The 15,822-nt window shown below is 44.8% G+C and overlaps 1 protein-coding gene across 1 annotated transcript in view; it reads left to right on the top strand.

Annotated features, from left to right (window-relative positions):
- Positions 1-908: 908 nt before the first annotated feature.
- The window catches only part of TEX15 (testis expressed 15, meiosis and synapsis associated), a 59,481-nt gene continuing 44,567 nt past the window's right edge, over positions 909-15,822 (top strand). The window contains exons 1-4 of the mRNA XM_073340315.2: positions 909-1,053; positions 5,601-5,766; positions 10,498-10,732; positions 12,205-12,351. Coding sequence (XP_073196416.2) covers positions 909-1,053; positions 5,601-5,766; positions 10,498-10,732; positions 12,205-12,351 — 693 coding nt within the window. The remainder of the gene's footprint in view (positions 1,054-5,600; positions 5,767-10,497; positions 10,733-12,204; positions 12,352-15,822) is intronic.

Genomic DNA, 15,822 nt, shown 5'->3' with positions numbered 1-15,822 from the left:
ACACTGTCCCTTCCTTTCTTGTTTGAATGTACTCCTTCAAGGAGCATATGTGTTTTGTTTTGTTTCTTCAAAGACTTTCTGGTGATGAGCTAGCTCATTAAGTCTGCACGAGCAAAACTCTTAGACATTACAGAAGAACAATCACCTGGACATGTAAACTTCTGTTTAAAAGTTTTTCCAGCAAGAGAGAAACAAAGATGTGTGATAACATAAAGACAACTCCTTTTGGGGGAATAATCTCATAGGGAATTCTTACATCACCAGCTGTGGAGACATGTAAAATGCTAAGTGACAAAGATCCTTTGTACAGTGTATGTAATCATACTTTAAAAATGTGGAAATAAAGTGCTGTATGATACACTAGCAGAAATGTTTCTAAATAGAATGGTTTTCAGAATTTTCTTAGAGGAGGAGGTTGGCTATAAGTTGGCTATTAATAACATATTAATTGTAGTGTGATCGTGCCTAGGTACTCCCTTAGCGGATCAGGATCTCATTGTGCTAGGTGCTGGACAAACACGCAGGAAGGAAGAGAGTTGTTGCCCCAGAGATGTTATAATTTACAACATGACAGACAGGATGCAACAGGATGACAGGACAGACAAATGGGGCTGGGACTAGTGACATGGAGATTAATTAAACTTGTACAGTTCTTGGTCCTCTATTTCCCAGAAAGCATAAGGATATAGCGTCGGAGGAACTTAGTAAAGTTAGGGACTTCTGGATAGAAAGTGATACCCTAGTTGGCTGCTAAGTAGGTACAGTTTGATGCCTCGCTGAGCACACAGTACAGCTGGGAGGATGAGATGACAACATAGATAGAGTTGAGCAGAAAAACAGAAATACCAATGGACTGTTTCTTAGGTGGTTACTTACGGCTTTCATTACTGTTTTAGGCTGGCGACAAGATGGAAATGGCAGAAACTAATAGAATTAAAGTGCAGAAACAAATAAGATCAAATGAGAAGCCACCATGCGTGACAGCTGTTGGTGTAGAAACAAATCCTTTGAAAAAATTTACCATCCCTAAAATAAGGAGGACTGCTGATAAAGGTACGGTAAACTGGTAACAAAAATCAAAACTGAGCATTTTTATCAAGTGAAAATTGTGCATAACTGTGTGTAAGTGATGTGTGTTATTCCAAAGATCCATCAGTAAATGGTAACACCTCAAAGCCTTGAAATCAACAGACTTGTTTCATATTTAGCACCTACCAGATGTTGTGAACCGAGCTGATTAAAGCTCAGAAAAACCTGCTTGTTACTTCAATCACCCTGACATCTGCTGGGCAATACAGAGAGTGTTGGGGACAATTTCCTGGTGCAAGTGCTGGAGGAACCAACTATGGGCCGTGCTCCTCTTGACCTGCTGCTCACAAACAGGGAAGAATTGATGGGGGAAGTAGAAGTGGGTGGCAACCTGGGCAGCAGTGACCATGAGATGGTTGAGTTCAGCATCCTGACAAAAGGAAGAAAGGAGAGCAGCAGAATACAGACCCAGGACTTCAGAAAAACAAACTTTGACTCCCTCAGGGAATTGATGGGCAGGATCGCCTGAGAGGCTAATATGAGGGGGAAAGGAGTCCAGGAGAGCTGGCTGTATTTTAAAGAAGCCTTATTGAGGGCACAGGAACAAATCATCCTGATATGCAGAAAGAATAGCAAATATGGCAGGTGACCAGCTTGGCTTAACAGTGAAATCTTCGGTGAGCTTAAACGCAAAAAGGAAGCTTATAAGAAGTGGAAACTTGGACAGATGACTAGGGAGGAATATAAAATTATTGCTCGAACATGCAAGGGTGTAATCAGGAAGGCCAAAACACAATTGGAGTTGCAGCTAGCAAGGGATGTGAAGGGTAACAAGAGTTGCAGCTAGCAAGAGATGTGAAGGGTAACAAGAAGGGTTTCTTCAGGTATGTTAGCAACAAGAAGGTCAGGGAAAGTGTGGGACCCTTACTGAATGGGGGAGGCAACCTAGTGACAGATGATGTGGAAAAAGCTAATGTACTCAATGCTTTTTTTGCCTCTGTCTTCACAGACAAGGTCAGCTCCCAGACTGCTGCACTGGGAAGCACAGCATGGGGAGGAGGTGAGCGGCCCTCAGTGGTGAAAGAACAGGTTAAGGACTATTTAGAGAAGCTGGACATGCACAAGTCCATGGGATCAGATGCAATGCATCCGAGGGTGCTGAGGGAGTTGGCTGATGTGATTGCAGAGCAATAAGCCATTATGTTTGAAAACTTGTGGCAATCGGGGGAGGTCCCCAATGATTGGAAAAAGGCAAATATAGTGCCTGTCTTTAAAAAAGGGAAGAAGAGAATCTGGGGAACTACAGGCCAGTCAGCCTCATCTCAGTCCCCAGAAAAATCATGGAGCAGGTACTCAAGGAATGCATTTTGAAGCACTTGGAGGAGAGGAAGGTGATCAGGAACAGTCAACGTGGATTCACCAAGGGCAAGTCATGTCTGACCAACCTGATTGCCTTCTATGATGAGATATCTGGCTCTGTGGATATGCGGAAAGTGGTGGATGTGTTATATCTTGAGTTTAGCAAGGCTTTTGATACGGTCTCCCACAGTATTCTTGGCTGCCATTTAAAAATGTATGGATTGGATGAATGGACTATAAGGTGGATAAAAAGCTGGCTAGATCGTCGGGCTCAACGCGCAGTGGTCAACGACTTGATGTCTAGTTGGTAGCCAGTATCAAGCGGAGTATCCCAGAGGTCTGTCCTGGGGCAGTTTTGTTCATCATCTTCATTAATGATCTGGATGATGGGGTGGGTTGCACCCTCAGCAAGTTTGCAGGTGACACTAAACTGGGGGGAGAGGTAGATACACTGGAGGGAAGGGATTGGGTCCAGAGTGACCTAGACAAATTGGAGGATTGGGCCAAAAGAAATCTGATGAGGTTCAATAAGGACAAGTGCAGAGTCCTGTACTTAGGACGCAAGAATCCCATGCACTGCTACAGGCTGGGGACCGACTGGCTAAGCGGCAGTTCTGCAGAAAAGGACCTGGGGATTACTGTGGATGAGAAGCTGGATATGAGTCAGCAGTATGTCCTTGTTGCCAAGAAAGCTAACGGCATATTGGGCTTCATTAGCAGGAGCATTGCCAGCAGATCAAGGGAAGATTATTCCCCTCTATTCGGCATTGGTGAGGTCACATCTGGAATATTACATCCAGTTTTGGGCCCCCCACTACAGAAAGGATGTGGTCAAATTGGAGAGAGTCCAGCGGAGGGCAACAAAAATGATTACGGGGCTGGAACACATGACTTATGAGGAGAGGCTGAGGGAGCTGGGATTGTTTAGCCTGCAGAAGAGAAGAGTGAGGGGGGATTTGATAGCAGCCTTCAACTACCTGAAAGGGGGTTCCAAAGAGGATGGAGCTCGGCTGTTCTCAGTTGTGACAAATGACAGAACAAGGAGCAATGATCTCAAGTTGCAGTGGGGGAGGTCTAGCTTGGATATTAGGAAACACTATTTCACTAGGCAGGTAGTGAAGCACTGGAATGGGTTCCCTAGGGAGGTGGTGGAATCTCCATCCTTAGAGGTTTTTAAGGTCAGGCTTGACAAAGCCCTGGCTGGGATGATTTAGTTGGGCTTGGTCCTACTGTGAGCAGGGGGTTGGACTAGATGACCTCCTGAGGTCTCTTCCAATCCTACTCTTCTATGAATTTATGGTTATTGACTATAACGAATATCTTGAATTTAAAATATATTTTTTTAGTTTTGTCCAGTTTTGCTAACGCATCCCGAAAACCCTTCCCAAATGTCATGACAATACATGGAGTTAAAGAGAGAGAGTTTGTCAGTTTCTGAAATAGAGGAGATGTTTTCTGTTGGAGTCAGGTGCCACAAAGTGGTGACTTAGAACCTTTGGCCTGAAATGTTCCCACAGGGTCATGGACCATGGAAGAAGGTGTGACCGCATCCCCCTCAGTTATTTTCTCTGCCTGGCATTGGACCAGGAGTGTAGAACCATTTCTTGTGGGGGCTTTGTGTATTTGGTATTGTGTTGTTTGTTTGTATTGTGTAGAAAGGTTTAATTTTAGCTAGTTATGGCAGTTAACACATTTCAAGATGGCTATGGTGAGTGAACTGTGTGTTGCCTCCTGTCAGGCTCTTCCTGGTCTGCCAGTCATATAGTTCAGTTTGTCACATTGTGCATTATTCAGTTGTCCTCTACCTTTTCCTGAATTTAGCTCAATCTAGTGGAGCTCTAATCCAAGGTGCACTCCTCACTCACTCTATTAAGCAGCATGGGGAGTGGGGAGCAAGCAGATTCGGCTCTGTGGGTGCCGAATGGAGAGTTTGGAGGAGCTGTGGGAGAGGAAGAGAGAGGATTCCTACTCTCTCCCAGTAGTCAGGAAGAAGGGAGAAAGCCGAAGACTCAAGGTGAAAGGAGAAGTGGGAATAACAAGTCCCCAAGGCTCCCTAGTCTGTCGTGTAAAGGAAAACTTTGTGTATGTTCTTTGCTTATATATTTACTCAAGAGTCTCCTCACTTGTACCTTCCAGCTGATTTTCCTATTCTGTAATTCCTCAAACCGGTATTGAACTCTCCTGTACCAGGGTATCAAACGTTTGGCACCCAGACCCTTTCTCTGGCCCACAGCTTCACCCTTCAGAAGGGTCAGACCTGCAGTTGCTCGGCATGGTAGATCCTCGCTCCTACTGAGTGCCCAAATTACCATACCTTTGAAATCACCCTCTTTCTGGGAGATTGGCCAGGGGCTGCTCCCCTTCCTAGCAGCTGTGGACTTGGCCACAGGACCTCCAGGCCTGATTATTGCAACTCACTGCACCTAAGAGTGGAGCTGCCAACCCTGAACATGGTCCTGTTAGTACAGAATGCAGATCCCTGCCTACCTAGGACACCATGGATGTGTCAGCCCACTTCTCTGCTCTCTGTGCTGGCTTCCTGTTGAACATAGAATATGGACCATACATTTAATGTTGATATTCTAAACCTTCCATGGGATTGATCCTAGCTATCTGGGAGATTCTCTTTCCTCTCTATGAGCACCATCTCTTACAACAGAAACCTTCCTTAAGAACAATGAACTGTACCATTACGTGAGACATACAAGACAGAACTTTCTCAGCAGCTAAGCCAAGACCCTTGGGCAAAGTAATTAGCATGACAAATGGTCTCAGAACAGACAGCAAAAGCACACTATTTTAACGTATCCACTGTGCCATGCTGCACACCTTTGGTTAATGTTTGCCATAATTAATTTAACAGACTTAGAGCTTGTCTACACATAAACCACTACAGCTGTCGTGCTTCTGTGCAGACACTACCTATGCCAAGGGGAGGGGTAATCCATCTCGCTGAGAGGCAGAAGCTAGGTCGACAGGCGAATTCTGCCGTCAACCTAGTGCTGTCTACACCGGTGGTTAGGTTCGTTTAATTGCATTGGTCAGGGATGTGGATTTTTCACACCTCTGAGCGACATAGTTATACTGACCTAATTTCATAGTGTAGATCAGGCCTTAGTGAATTTGCTGTCAATGACATCTACTTATGTCAGTCTGCAAAGGGTGTTGGAAAATGCGTCATATATTCACTATTTCCTTTGTTGTGTTTCTAGTTTCTTTAACACCCTGCTACACTAATCAGAGGGAGTATAGAAGCATCAATCATACTCTGAGCCAGTCTTGTCTCAACACAGGATGTGACCTGCAGTTGTCGTGGCAGTTTGGTGAGATAAAACTGGTACACAATGAAGATCTGGAAAAAAAATTTGCTTCAAAGAGGTAGGTTATTGCGAAATGAATGGCAGTGAATTCACCATGGTGACTTTTCATGACTTATCCCTTTGCTCTTAATATTCATTCATCATTCTTTTCCATTGTGAGACCAGCTTCCTCCAATGGCAAGTCAGGGATGCTAGCGCTACCGTGGGGCTCACTTTACAAAGTGTCCTTATGGGTCATTTGTTGCTGCGTAATACGACTCCCATTACTTTATTTGTTTTAAATCTCATCCCAGCTTTTCCTGCCTCCTTTCTTTATCTACCTACATGTTCTTTATTTACAAGGTCTTCAGGAGACCATGAGCGAGGTTCTCTGTCCTGCTACATTCCCTATGCAGAGTCTGGCCTTGTCTCCTGATCCTGGTGATTCCTACGGGTGTTGCTGGCAGACCTAGAACTGTAATCTTCCTGGCACCTCCAGGCAAAGGGAGCATGTTGGTATAAAGGAATGGAGAGATTGTGCGACAGTCTGCAGACAGTCCCTTGGGCACCATCCATCAACTGTTGCAAATAAGAGCAGACCCCAGGCTTCATTAACCTGAGCCAGGTCAAGATTCAGGGAGCCGTAACTGGCTGTGAGAGTTTTTCCTCAGCTGCAGCCCATCTCCTTAATCTTTGAAAAGCATAGGCAAGTTATGCTATGTGATGATTAATTAATAATGTCTTTGGTTTTTGTAGTTTCATGCCAAACATTTAAAAGCATTTAAATAGAATTAAATCTAGAAAACATAATCTATGATAGGGCAAAGTACATACGCATAACTGAGCAGAAGTTTCCAGTTTTTTCCTGCTACTTGATCAGGTAAATTGGCCTATCTGCATGTGACGCTTCTGTTCACTGGCTGGAGGTGAGGATGAGACCAGCTCTGAGGGAGGTCAGGTCTCATAGGGAGTCACTGGGGATGGAAAACTGCTTTTCAACACAGCCTAATTGTCAACAAAATACATCTGTGATTATCTTGGATTTTACTGTTTATTAACACAAGTTGGAAGGGGGTGAGACATTTCTTTGGTTTAAGATGCTCATACATTTCAGCACTGCTATCTCACACACGTACGTGCTAAACACTTCTAGATCCGCTATCGTGGGTGGGTGTTTACAAGTAAGAAGCATTAGGAAGGCACCATTCTGATGATGAAAAGTTTATTATATTAACAAACAAAAAGCTTTGTGAAGCTGTTTATTACACACACAACGTAACTGATGCAAACCCATAAAAGCAAGGAAATGAAAAGTTAGACCACCTACCAGTGTGTGCCTTCTCCTCCTCCACCCCCAAGCGCGTGCCTTACCATTACTGCAAATGCCCAGTGCCACACACCATGGACTGCAACTGGGACTCTGACACTCTGCTGCCCTTCTGCATGTGCCCCTTTATCAGGCTCCTTCCCCCGTGCTCACAGTTGTGCTTGTTTGGGGTACTAGTTGGTGGTTCTTCGCAGGTCTCTCTGCCTGGCTCCCTGGACCTTTGAAAACCTGCATGTGTTGGGGAGTGTGTGAGGCTCTCACATGAGAGGGACGTCATTGTCCTACTCTAAGGGCTTGCACCCTACATCTGCCTGAGCACCACCTGGGCCAGTGCTGCAGGGGGCAGAACTTGCCTTCCTGCCTCAGCTACCTCTTGCCTTCGTCTAGCTTATCGTCATCATAGCTTTCCTGTACAGGAACTCCTCACTTAAAGTCGTCCCGGTTACTGTTGTTTTGTTGTTACGTCGCTGATCAATTAGAGAACAGGCTCGTTTAAAGTTGCGCCATGCTCCCTTCTAACGTCGTTTGGCAGCCGCCTGCTTTGTCCACTGCTTGCAGGAAGAGCAGCCCGATGGAGCCAGCTGGTGGGGGCTTGGAACCAGGGTGGATTGGCAGCCCGCCTGTCAGCTCCCCACTCCCCTAAGTTCCCTGTGGGGCAGCCGCCCAACAGGCTATCAATTGCGGGCAGTTCAGCTGTCCCTCCCCCCGCTGCCCTGTGCTGCTCCTGCCCTCTGCCTTGGAGCTGCTCCCGGGAGCCTCCTGCTTGCTGTGCAAGGGGCGGGAAAAGATGGGTGCTAATGTCAGGGTGTCCCCCTCTTCCCCGCTCCTGCCCCCTGCTACTTTACCCCATTTCCATAGAGCTGGGGTGAGGGCACGACAGAGCTCAGGACGGAGCGAGCTTGCTGGCAGCAGCTGCTGTCTCAACTTGCTGATCTACGTAAAAAGGCAGTGTACTTAGAGTGGGGTCAGCGTACTTAAAGGGACAATGCGCGTCTCTCTCTCTCACACACGGGGTGCGTGTGTCTGTCTCTCTCTGCCATGCTGTCTCCCCTCCCTCCGTTCCTGCTGCCTTGTAGAGTGTGAGGCTCCATTAACAATGTGTTAACCCTTGAGGGCTCAGTCGCGTGCTAGTTCATCGTTTAGCAGTAAGGCATTCCCTGGGAAATATCCCACCCTCTGACCTCACCACCTCAGCCAACCTTCACAATCATCATTGCTGTGTGCAGTATTAAATTGTTTGTTTAAAACTTATACTGTGTATGTGTATAAAATATAGTCTTTTGTCTGGCAAAAACAGTTTCCCTAAGCCCCCCTATTTACATTAATTCTTATGGGGAAATTGGATTCGCTTAACATCGTTCCGCTTAAAGTCGCATTTTTCAGGAACAGAACTACACCGTTAAACAAGGAGTTACTGCAGTTAGTTTGTGTGGCATAGCATAGAATGTATTGTGCCTAGCTTGCTCTTCTACCAGGAGCCATTGGCCCCCCACCTGGACCATGTCTGGTCCCAAGCCCGTAAAGGCTTTGGAGATGTGCCTCCTGCCCACTGCTTATATATACCAGACATCAGCACCCAATTCCAGTGCCTTGTATGTCTGGGCGAGACCTGCTTCACTGCACGCTTTCAGCTGCTTGACTCTGTGCCTGTACCGACTTCTTCGATCTGCTTCTGGGTACCTTTGATTCCTTCAACAACGAACCCGGCAGCTCCGTCGATTCGATTCTTCCCCACAGTAAGTGATGCAGATCCAGAGGCAGTCTCATGGTTCAATTAAGGACAAACCCATTTTGTCTCACCCTACAGTCTTCAGGTTCCTTAAGGGTTTGGTAAATGTGTTTGTCTCTTACCCCTACCCCCATTAAGGAGCCCATGTTTTAATGGACTTTAATCTTGCACTGACAAAAGTGATGGGCACTCGTTATAAGCCTGTTGCGGAAGCCTTTCTTGAGTGGTTATTGATCAAAAATATCCTTCCTGGCAACCGTTACATCTGCTAGGAGGGAGAGTGAGCTCAGAGCTTGGATGCGCCTTACACTGCACCTTACAGTGGCTCCACAAGGACAAAGTCACCATGAGGCCACATCCAGGCTTCATGCCTAAGGTGCTTTCAGATTTCTACCTATGCATTTCTCTGCCCATGTTGTTTTCCAGATCCCATTCCCTCCCCGGGGCAACTTGCTTCTGTACCCTAGATGTAAAAAAGGTGCACTGCTTTTATCTGGAAAAGACCAGGCCCTTTAGCAATTCTGGTCGGTGGTTCTTCAAACATGGGCCATTGTGGATGCCATGAGCTGCACGTTCACCTCCTGCGCGAGGCTGGAGTTTTTCAGACTGGATGTCTCCGTCGAGGCTGCACGCGTGCCTTATGCAACTTCATGCTCCTGCACAAGGACATAAAGGGCAGCACTGCTCCCTCTAAGCTGTGCGCGTGTGCGCACGCACACTGTGAAACACCGCACACACAGCAATTTGCACAGAAGCACAGCAATTTGCACAGAAGAAATTTTTTGCGCACGTGGCCTGTCAAAAATTAGAGGGAACATTGAAGGGCAGAACACCTGTTACCCTCTCTCGGTTCCCTTTTTCTGCCTCTGGCAGTGAATGGAACCTGCTGCATGTCCCACCTGCTGGTTCTTAGCATTGGCTAAATGTCCTACAAACTAGGGCTGTTGATTAATCACACTGGTAAACAACAGAATACCAGCTGAAATGTATTACATATTTTGGATGTTTTTCCACATTTTCAAATATGTTGATTTCTATTACATCACAGAATACAAAGTGCACAGTGCTCACTTTATATTATTATTTTTTATTACAAATATTTGCACTGTAAAAATGATAAACAAAAGAAATAGTATTTTTCAATTCACCTCATACAAATACTGTAGTGCAATCTCTTTATCGTGAAAGTGTAACTTACAAATGTAGATTTCTTTTTGTTACATAACTACACTCAAAACCAAAACAATGTAAAACTTTAGAGCCTATAAGTCCACTCAGACCTATTTCTTGTTCAGCCAATTGCTAAGACAAACAAGTTTGTTTACACTGATGGGAGATACTGCTGCCTGCTTCTTATTTACAATGTCACCTGAAAGAGAGAACAGGCGTTTGCATGGCACGTTTGTAGCCGGCATTGCAAGGTATTTACATGCCAGATATGCTAAACATTCGTATGCGCCTTCATGCTTCGGCTACTATTCCAGAGGACATGCGTCCATGCTGATGACGCTCATTTAAAAAAAATGCGTTAATTAAATTTGTGACTGAACTCCTTGGGGGAGAACTCTATGTCCCCTGCTCTTGGCTGTGAGCTGAACTGTTCAGAGCCAAGCCTCCCACAAGGGGAAGCAAAGCAGTGCCAGTAGGACCCTGGGATAGTTATAATATTTACTTGTATTGTCTATGCACGTCTTTGCAGCCTGCTGGCTGTGTTAGCTGTCAGAGTGTGTAACCTCTTTTTATTTCATTGCTAGGGCCAAGATGCGTGAAGAAGGGAGGCAAGGCAGAGAACTTGAGGAACATTTTTGCTTTTTAGTGCTGCCTTGGGATGAGGCCTCAAAAATTTACCAGAGTGGAATACATACCAGCGAGTCTGCGATGAAGGAATTAGGAAATCCCCTCCTTGGAGTTTATTTATTCAGACATGTTGATGTTGCTTTGAATTATGCAAATAGATTGATCAGTGCAGAAAACATCCTGGTTTTCAAGGTAGGTGCCATGTAATGAGTTAGGGGGAACATTTTCAAAAGTGCACAAGTGCTCTAGGCGTCTGTAACAGGGCAGGCTCCTCTCCCACCTTGGGGTCCTCACACACAGCCTTGGACGCCTCTTGATTGTCAACACCTGAGTGAGTGTTTATTTGTTACCACTGTCACAGTACCCGTGAAGCACTTCTAACTACCATGTCCCACTATTGTCACGATCCCCGTGAAGCACTTCTAACGACCGTGTCCCGCTACTGTCATGATCCCCATGAAGAACTGCCACGTTCCGCATCCTTTTGCCACCATCAGAGTCCCAAGGCAACCGTTCTATCTATGGTGTCCTTCTGCCTGCAGCATCCTTCCTACAGACCCCGTGTAGCACTGTCACCTGCAGCATCCTTCTGCCCTCAGCTGCCATCATGATCCCCGTGCAGCATGTCTGCCTGCAGCATTCTTCTGCCACCGTCGTAGTCTCCATGCTACACTGTTACCTGCCGTGTCCTCCTGACACCAATCCAGTCGCTGTGCAGCACTTCCGCCTGCAGCGTCCGTTTGCCACCGTCACCGTTGCTGTGCAGCATGTCTGCCTGCAGTGTCCTTCCGCCCTCAGTCGGCGTCACAGTCCCATGCAGCGTGTCTGCCTGTGGCATCCTTCTGCCTTCGGCTCTTTCTGCTTGAAGAGGAAGCAGTCTCACCAGCCAGAGACCTGGCTTCCCCGGGGATTTGCTAGTCTTCTCTCCTCCCCTTGTGCTTCCTTCTTATGCTTTTTAACTACCTTCTCATCTGATTAGATAATTTTCTCCTTAGCTCATCAGCCCACAGTCTGATTATAGTCTTCTGCTCCTCAGTTAGGGCTTCTCTGGGGGGAACTAGTTGGTGTCTAGTGACCAGAGTGCTGGGTCAGCTGCTGGCTCTCAGCATTCAGTCACAGAGCCTAAATCCTATTTTCAAAAGTTACTGAGGAGCCTCATTGACTTTTAGTGGGAGTTAGGCTCCTAAGTGCCTAAGATGCTTCTGAAAACAAGACTTGGGTTCCTAGGTCACATAAGCACTTTTGAAGATTTTACCCCGGTGAATACTATTTCAAGCTAATAGCTTTGTGGTGCTCATGAGTCATTTGCCTCTTATTTCAGCTATGTTATTTGGAAACTGATGCACTGTTAGTGATATATCCCTTGTATTTTGTACATTCCACAAAGTGTGTAAACAGAAGAAGTTATGGCAATAATTTAAAATAAGAATAGGTATGCAGGTAGTACCATTTCTAGGTATCTGACAATAGAAGCCTTAAAAACTGTTTTATTTTTTTAATACTTATATTTCCTTAGATAGTTGTTATTTCTTGGAAGCCATTCCCTTTTGTTGCGTTCCTAATTTTCCTGCTTTCCTCTGGAAGTGGGTAGTGTATGTTTACTTAAATGATAATAGATTGATTTTGGCACATCCTTGTTGAAATCTTTTGCTTTATTTGAGCAGGTTCTCTTTGGAAAGGTAAAAAAAATTCAGCCTCCAATGGGTAAAAAGAAAGTTGCTCTGGATCCTACACCAAACTTTGATTGCCATATGTCTAGAATTGCTCCTACACTTAAAGATCCAGTTGATCTGCAGGCCATTGGCTCATCGGTATGTTGACCTTTTATTTCACTTGGTTTGTTTATACATGATCTAAATAGAATTGTATATATCATCTTTCCTTGTTCCCACCCTGGAAGCACAATATGAGAATAAAATGCTAGGGCCAGATTAACTGATACTCTGTCTGCTTTGTGCCACTCAAAGTAACCATAAAGTCAACTTGACTGGATGGGTAAGATGGGTTTACAGCCTGCTTTATGTCACCGGAGTAGTGTAACGTAGCTGGACCATACCAATAAACGTGGCCTCCAAATTCTTAGGAATGGTCTGAAGCATTAGATTACATAAATAATAAATCACTGTATAAAAAAGTGTGGTGATCTGTGTCATGGCTCCATAGGATCGGTGTTATGCCCCCAGCTTGGGACAGTCTCTAGGAAGAACCCCTTCAATGTGCTAGCCCCCCTTTTGTCACAATCTGAAATGTCAGGAATTTGGTCCCTTGTTACAAAGCTGGCAGGCAAGGGGCTGAAGATCTGGCTCTACATCTGTCTGTCTGTATGGGTAAGATAGTGCTAGTCGAAGTTGAGGGCCTGGGGATTTTCCAGATGAAATAGAAATTGATGATGGAGTCTGGTATTCTCTTTGCAGCAATCTTGTTTATTTATAAGGAATGTTCAAAGTTCTGCTTCTCCTAATGGAGGAGGAATCAAGAACAAAAGGAGCAGTTTCTTAGCTTGTAGCTCCAAGCCTGTTTAGCCAACAGACAGATACTCACAAGCTATTGCCTGACTTCCTTGCTTTTGCCTCTGCCTCCCTCTTTTCTATGTGATCTCTCTCATCACACACACACTCTCTCTTTCTCTCCCCCGCCCCAGTCTCAGCAACCTGCCCCCCCAACCCCCCACACACACTCAGTCCAATCTTCCTGGGTGGGTTCACAAGCTCCATTTGTCTTAGGTGGGGGCTTTCTGATTTACTCATCCTGACAGTTATGTTAGTTGAACGGCTCAGGAGGTGAGTGCCCCCTCGCACCCCCCATCACACTGTTCTTGTGTTTTGCTTACAAAATGCTATGCTTTTCCGTTGGATAGTGTGAGCCTCTTTGTGTTTGAGGAGTAAATATACTTTACAAGGTGAATCATGTAGTATGTATTCTGTGAGTTGTTTCATAAAACCTTTGTGATTGGTTTGGTGTTTTTCACTGGTGCTTTTCGGTTCTTTTGGAAAGTTAGGAAAAAAATTTCTACAGCTTGAATATTGATGTGGACTTTGCAAAGCTGAAGAAACCTTGTTTTTTGCCTGTTGATGTCTGTAAGCTCAAGTTCCCAACATGGAAAGCTTGACTGCTGATGGCAGTGACTTCAGCTCAAAGAGTAAGCAGGCTTCAGGCTTTAGTTCAGTGGTTTTCAACCTTTTTTTATTTGCCTACCCCTAAACAATTTCAAAGGGAGGTACGGAACCCTTTGGAAATCTTAGATATAGTCTGCGGACTCCAGGTTGAAAACCACTCTTCTATGGTAACAACAATCTTTCACAGACCCTTTAAATATAGTCTGTGGACCCTCGGGGGTCTGTGGACCACAGGTTGAAAACTACTGCTTTAGATAGTGACTGCATGATTCTTAGTTAAATACTTACAAAAAACTGTTTAAAACATTATTTGGGTTGCAAAGTCAAGTACTCAAAAGTTAGAAAATGCCAGTTTTATGCTCGTCCATCTGTGACACGAAGCGCCTCTCTTTGCACACCCTACACACTATTATAATAATCTTTGTACAAAGTATGCACTGTGCTGTATCATTTGAAAACTAACAATTCACTGATCATTAATATTCTTGTGTGATGTATGTACACGGCATATTACGAGTTCAGGATAGATGCTAGAATTATGACTGAAGTGTTTAAACCAGGCATGCTGGGGGAGTTGGTAAACAGGTCTGTACTAGGCAAAGGAATCTGTATTTGATTCTCTGATCAGCCTGATTGTCAGGCAAAGATAATGAAGGTCTGTATGTACATGTAAGCAGTAAAGAGGACCATCAAGGCAACAGGGGGAAACTAAGGCATAGCTGGATAGTGCTGTCATCCAGAAACTGCTGGATGCAATGAAGACTGTGGCACAGCTGGAAAAGCTGTGGGCCAGAACTCCACTGAGAGCAGGGCAGACTAAATGGTAAGAGAGCTGAGTAAACACCTTGAGAGTGACAGAACTCTTTAGGGCTTGGGTGACCCAGATGATGTGAAGCAACCGCTGGCAGAAGTATGGATGTTAAAGGTGATGGAACGATGCCCCTTAATCTGGGTTTAGGATGGTCACTTCAGACATAATTAAACATATTGAGGAGTTGGAGAACAGTGGGTTCTAACTTGCTGCTCCAGGTCAGCCAGTGGTTAACTCTCCTACTGCTTTGTAAGAGGGGAGGTGTGACACTAAATACCCCTGTACCCCACCCTACACACTATTGTAATAATCTTTTTGTACAAAATATACCTTGTGAACTATCGTCTGAAAATCTGTAATTCACTGAGCATTAAAATTCTTGTGTGAGGTATGTACACGGTGGATATTAAGCATTATAGATATATGCTACACTTATGACCAAAGTGTGTTTAAATCAGGTGTGTCAGTGGTGTTGGTAAACAGGTCTGCACTAGACAGCTCAGAGTACTTTGAAAGACAATGAGAATGGAAACGCATATCACGTAAACAGACCCATCTAGCTAATAAGAGAGTGGAGAAAAACCTCTTGCTAACAAGTGGCATGGCATCTACATCTACCAGGAGAGAGAAGCTTGGTCTGGTTTTTACTTTTCAAATAATATATTGCAAAGGTTTACTATGGTATCCAAACAATCGGGCTGAACCTCAAGTGATAAGCAATTGAATCAAGTGATTGTATACAATATTACTATATTAGAAAAGTGTATAGAGTGAGGGGTTTTTCTGAAAGCAAATGACACCCTGGTGATTAATATCATTGTGAAATGCATGGGGAACACTATATGAGGAAATGTGTATACTTAATGATATTATGTTTTAAAGTCTGTGGCCAAAGAGGGAGGAACAGGTTCCCTCCTAGACAGGAGGGAAGGTAGCTATTTTCCTGTCTCCTAGGTAAATTAAGCATGGTAGAATCAAAACAATAGAAGTCTCATTTACATACAGGGGGAAGGGAAATCCACAGGAAGAAAAGAACAATATGAGGTCATCCTGCCTCTTGAAACAAAATCACTGAACTTTGGAAGATATAAGCAAAGACAGGAGCCATCTTGGGCATCCATCTTTAGACAGACACAAGGGAACAGAGCTCTTGCAAGCTGAGAAAGATTGGTCCTTCAGCCAAGGGGAGGTTGGCACCATTTTTGATGGCAATTGGCTATTCTGGAATGGGTCTGTCTCAGTTTTTCCTACTGAAGCTGTTTGACTTTGTATAAAATACTTGAATATTCATTGGGCCAGAGAGAGAGCCAGTCTCTGGAAACTTAATATAGGTGAGAAACCATCTTGAACAAAGC

The sequence above is a fragment of the Lepidochelys kempii genome, chromosome 4, assembly GCF_965140285.1.
Source record: "Lepidochelys kempii isolate rLepKem1 chromosome 4, rLepKem1.hap1, whole genome shotgun sequence".
Taxonomy (NCBI): Eukaryota; Metazoa; Chordata; order Testudines; family Cheloniidae; genus Lepidochelys; species Lepidochelys kempii.
The sequence above is the reverse complement of the archived record's forward strand: the minus strand, read 5'-3'. Positions and strand labels throughout refer to the sequence as shown.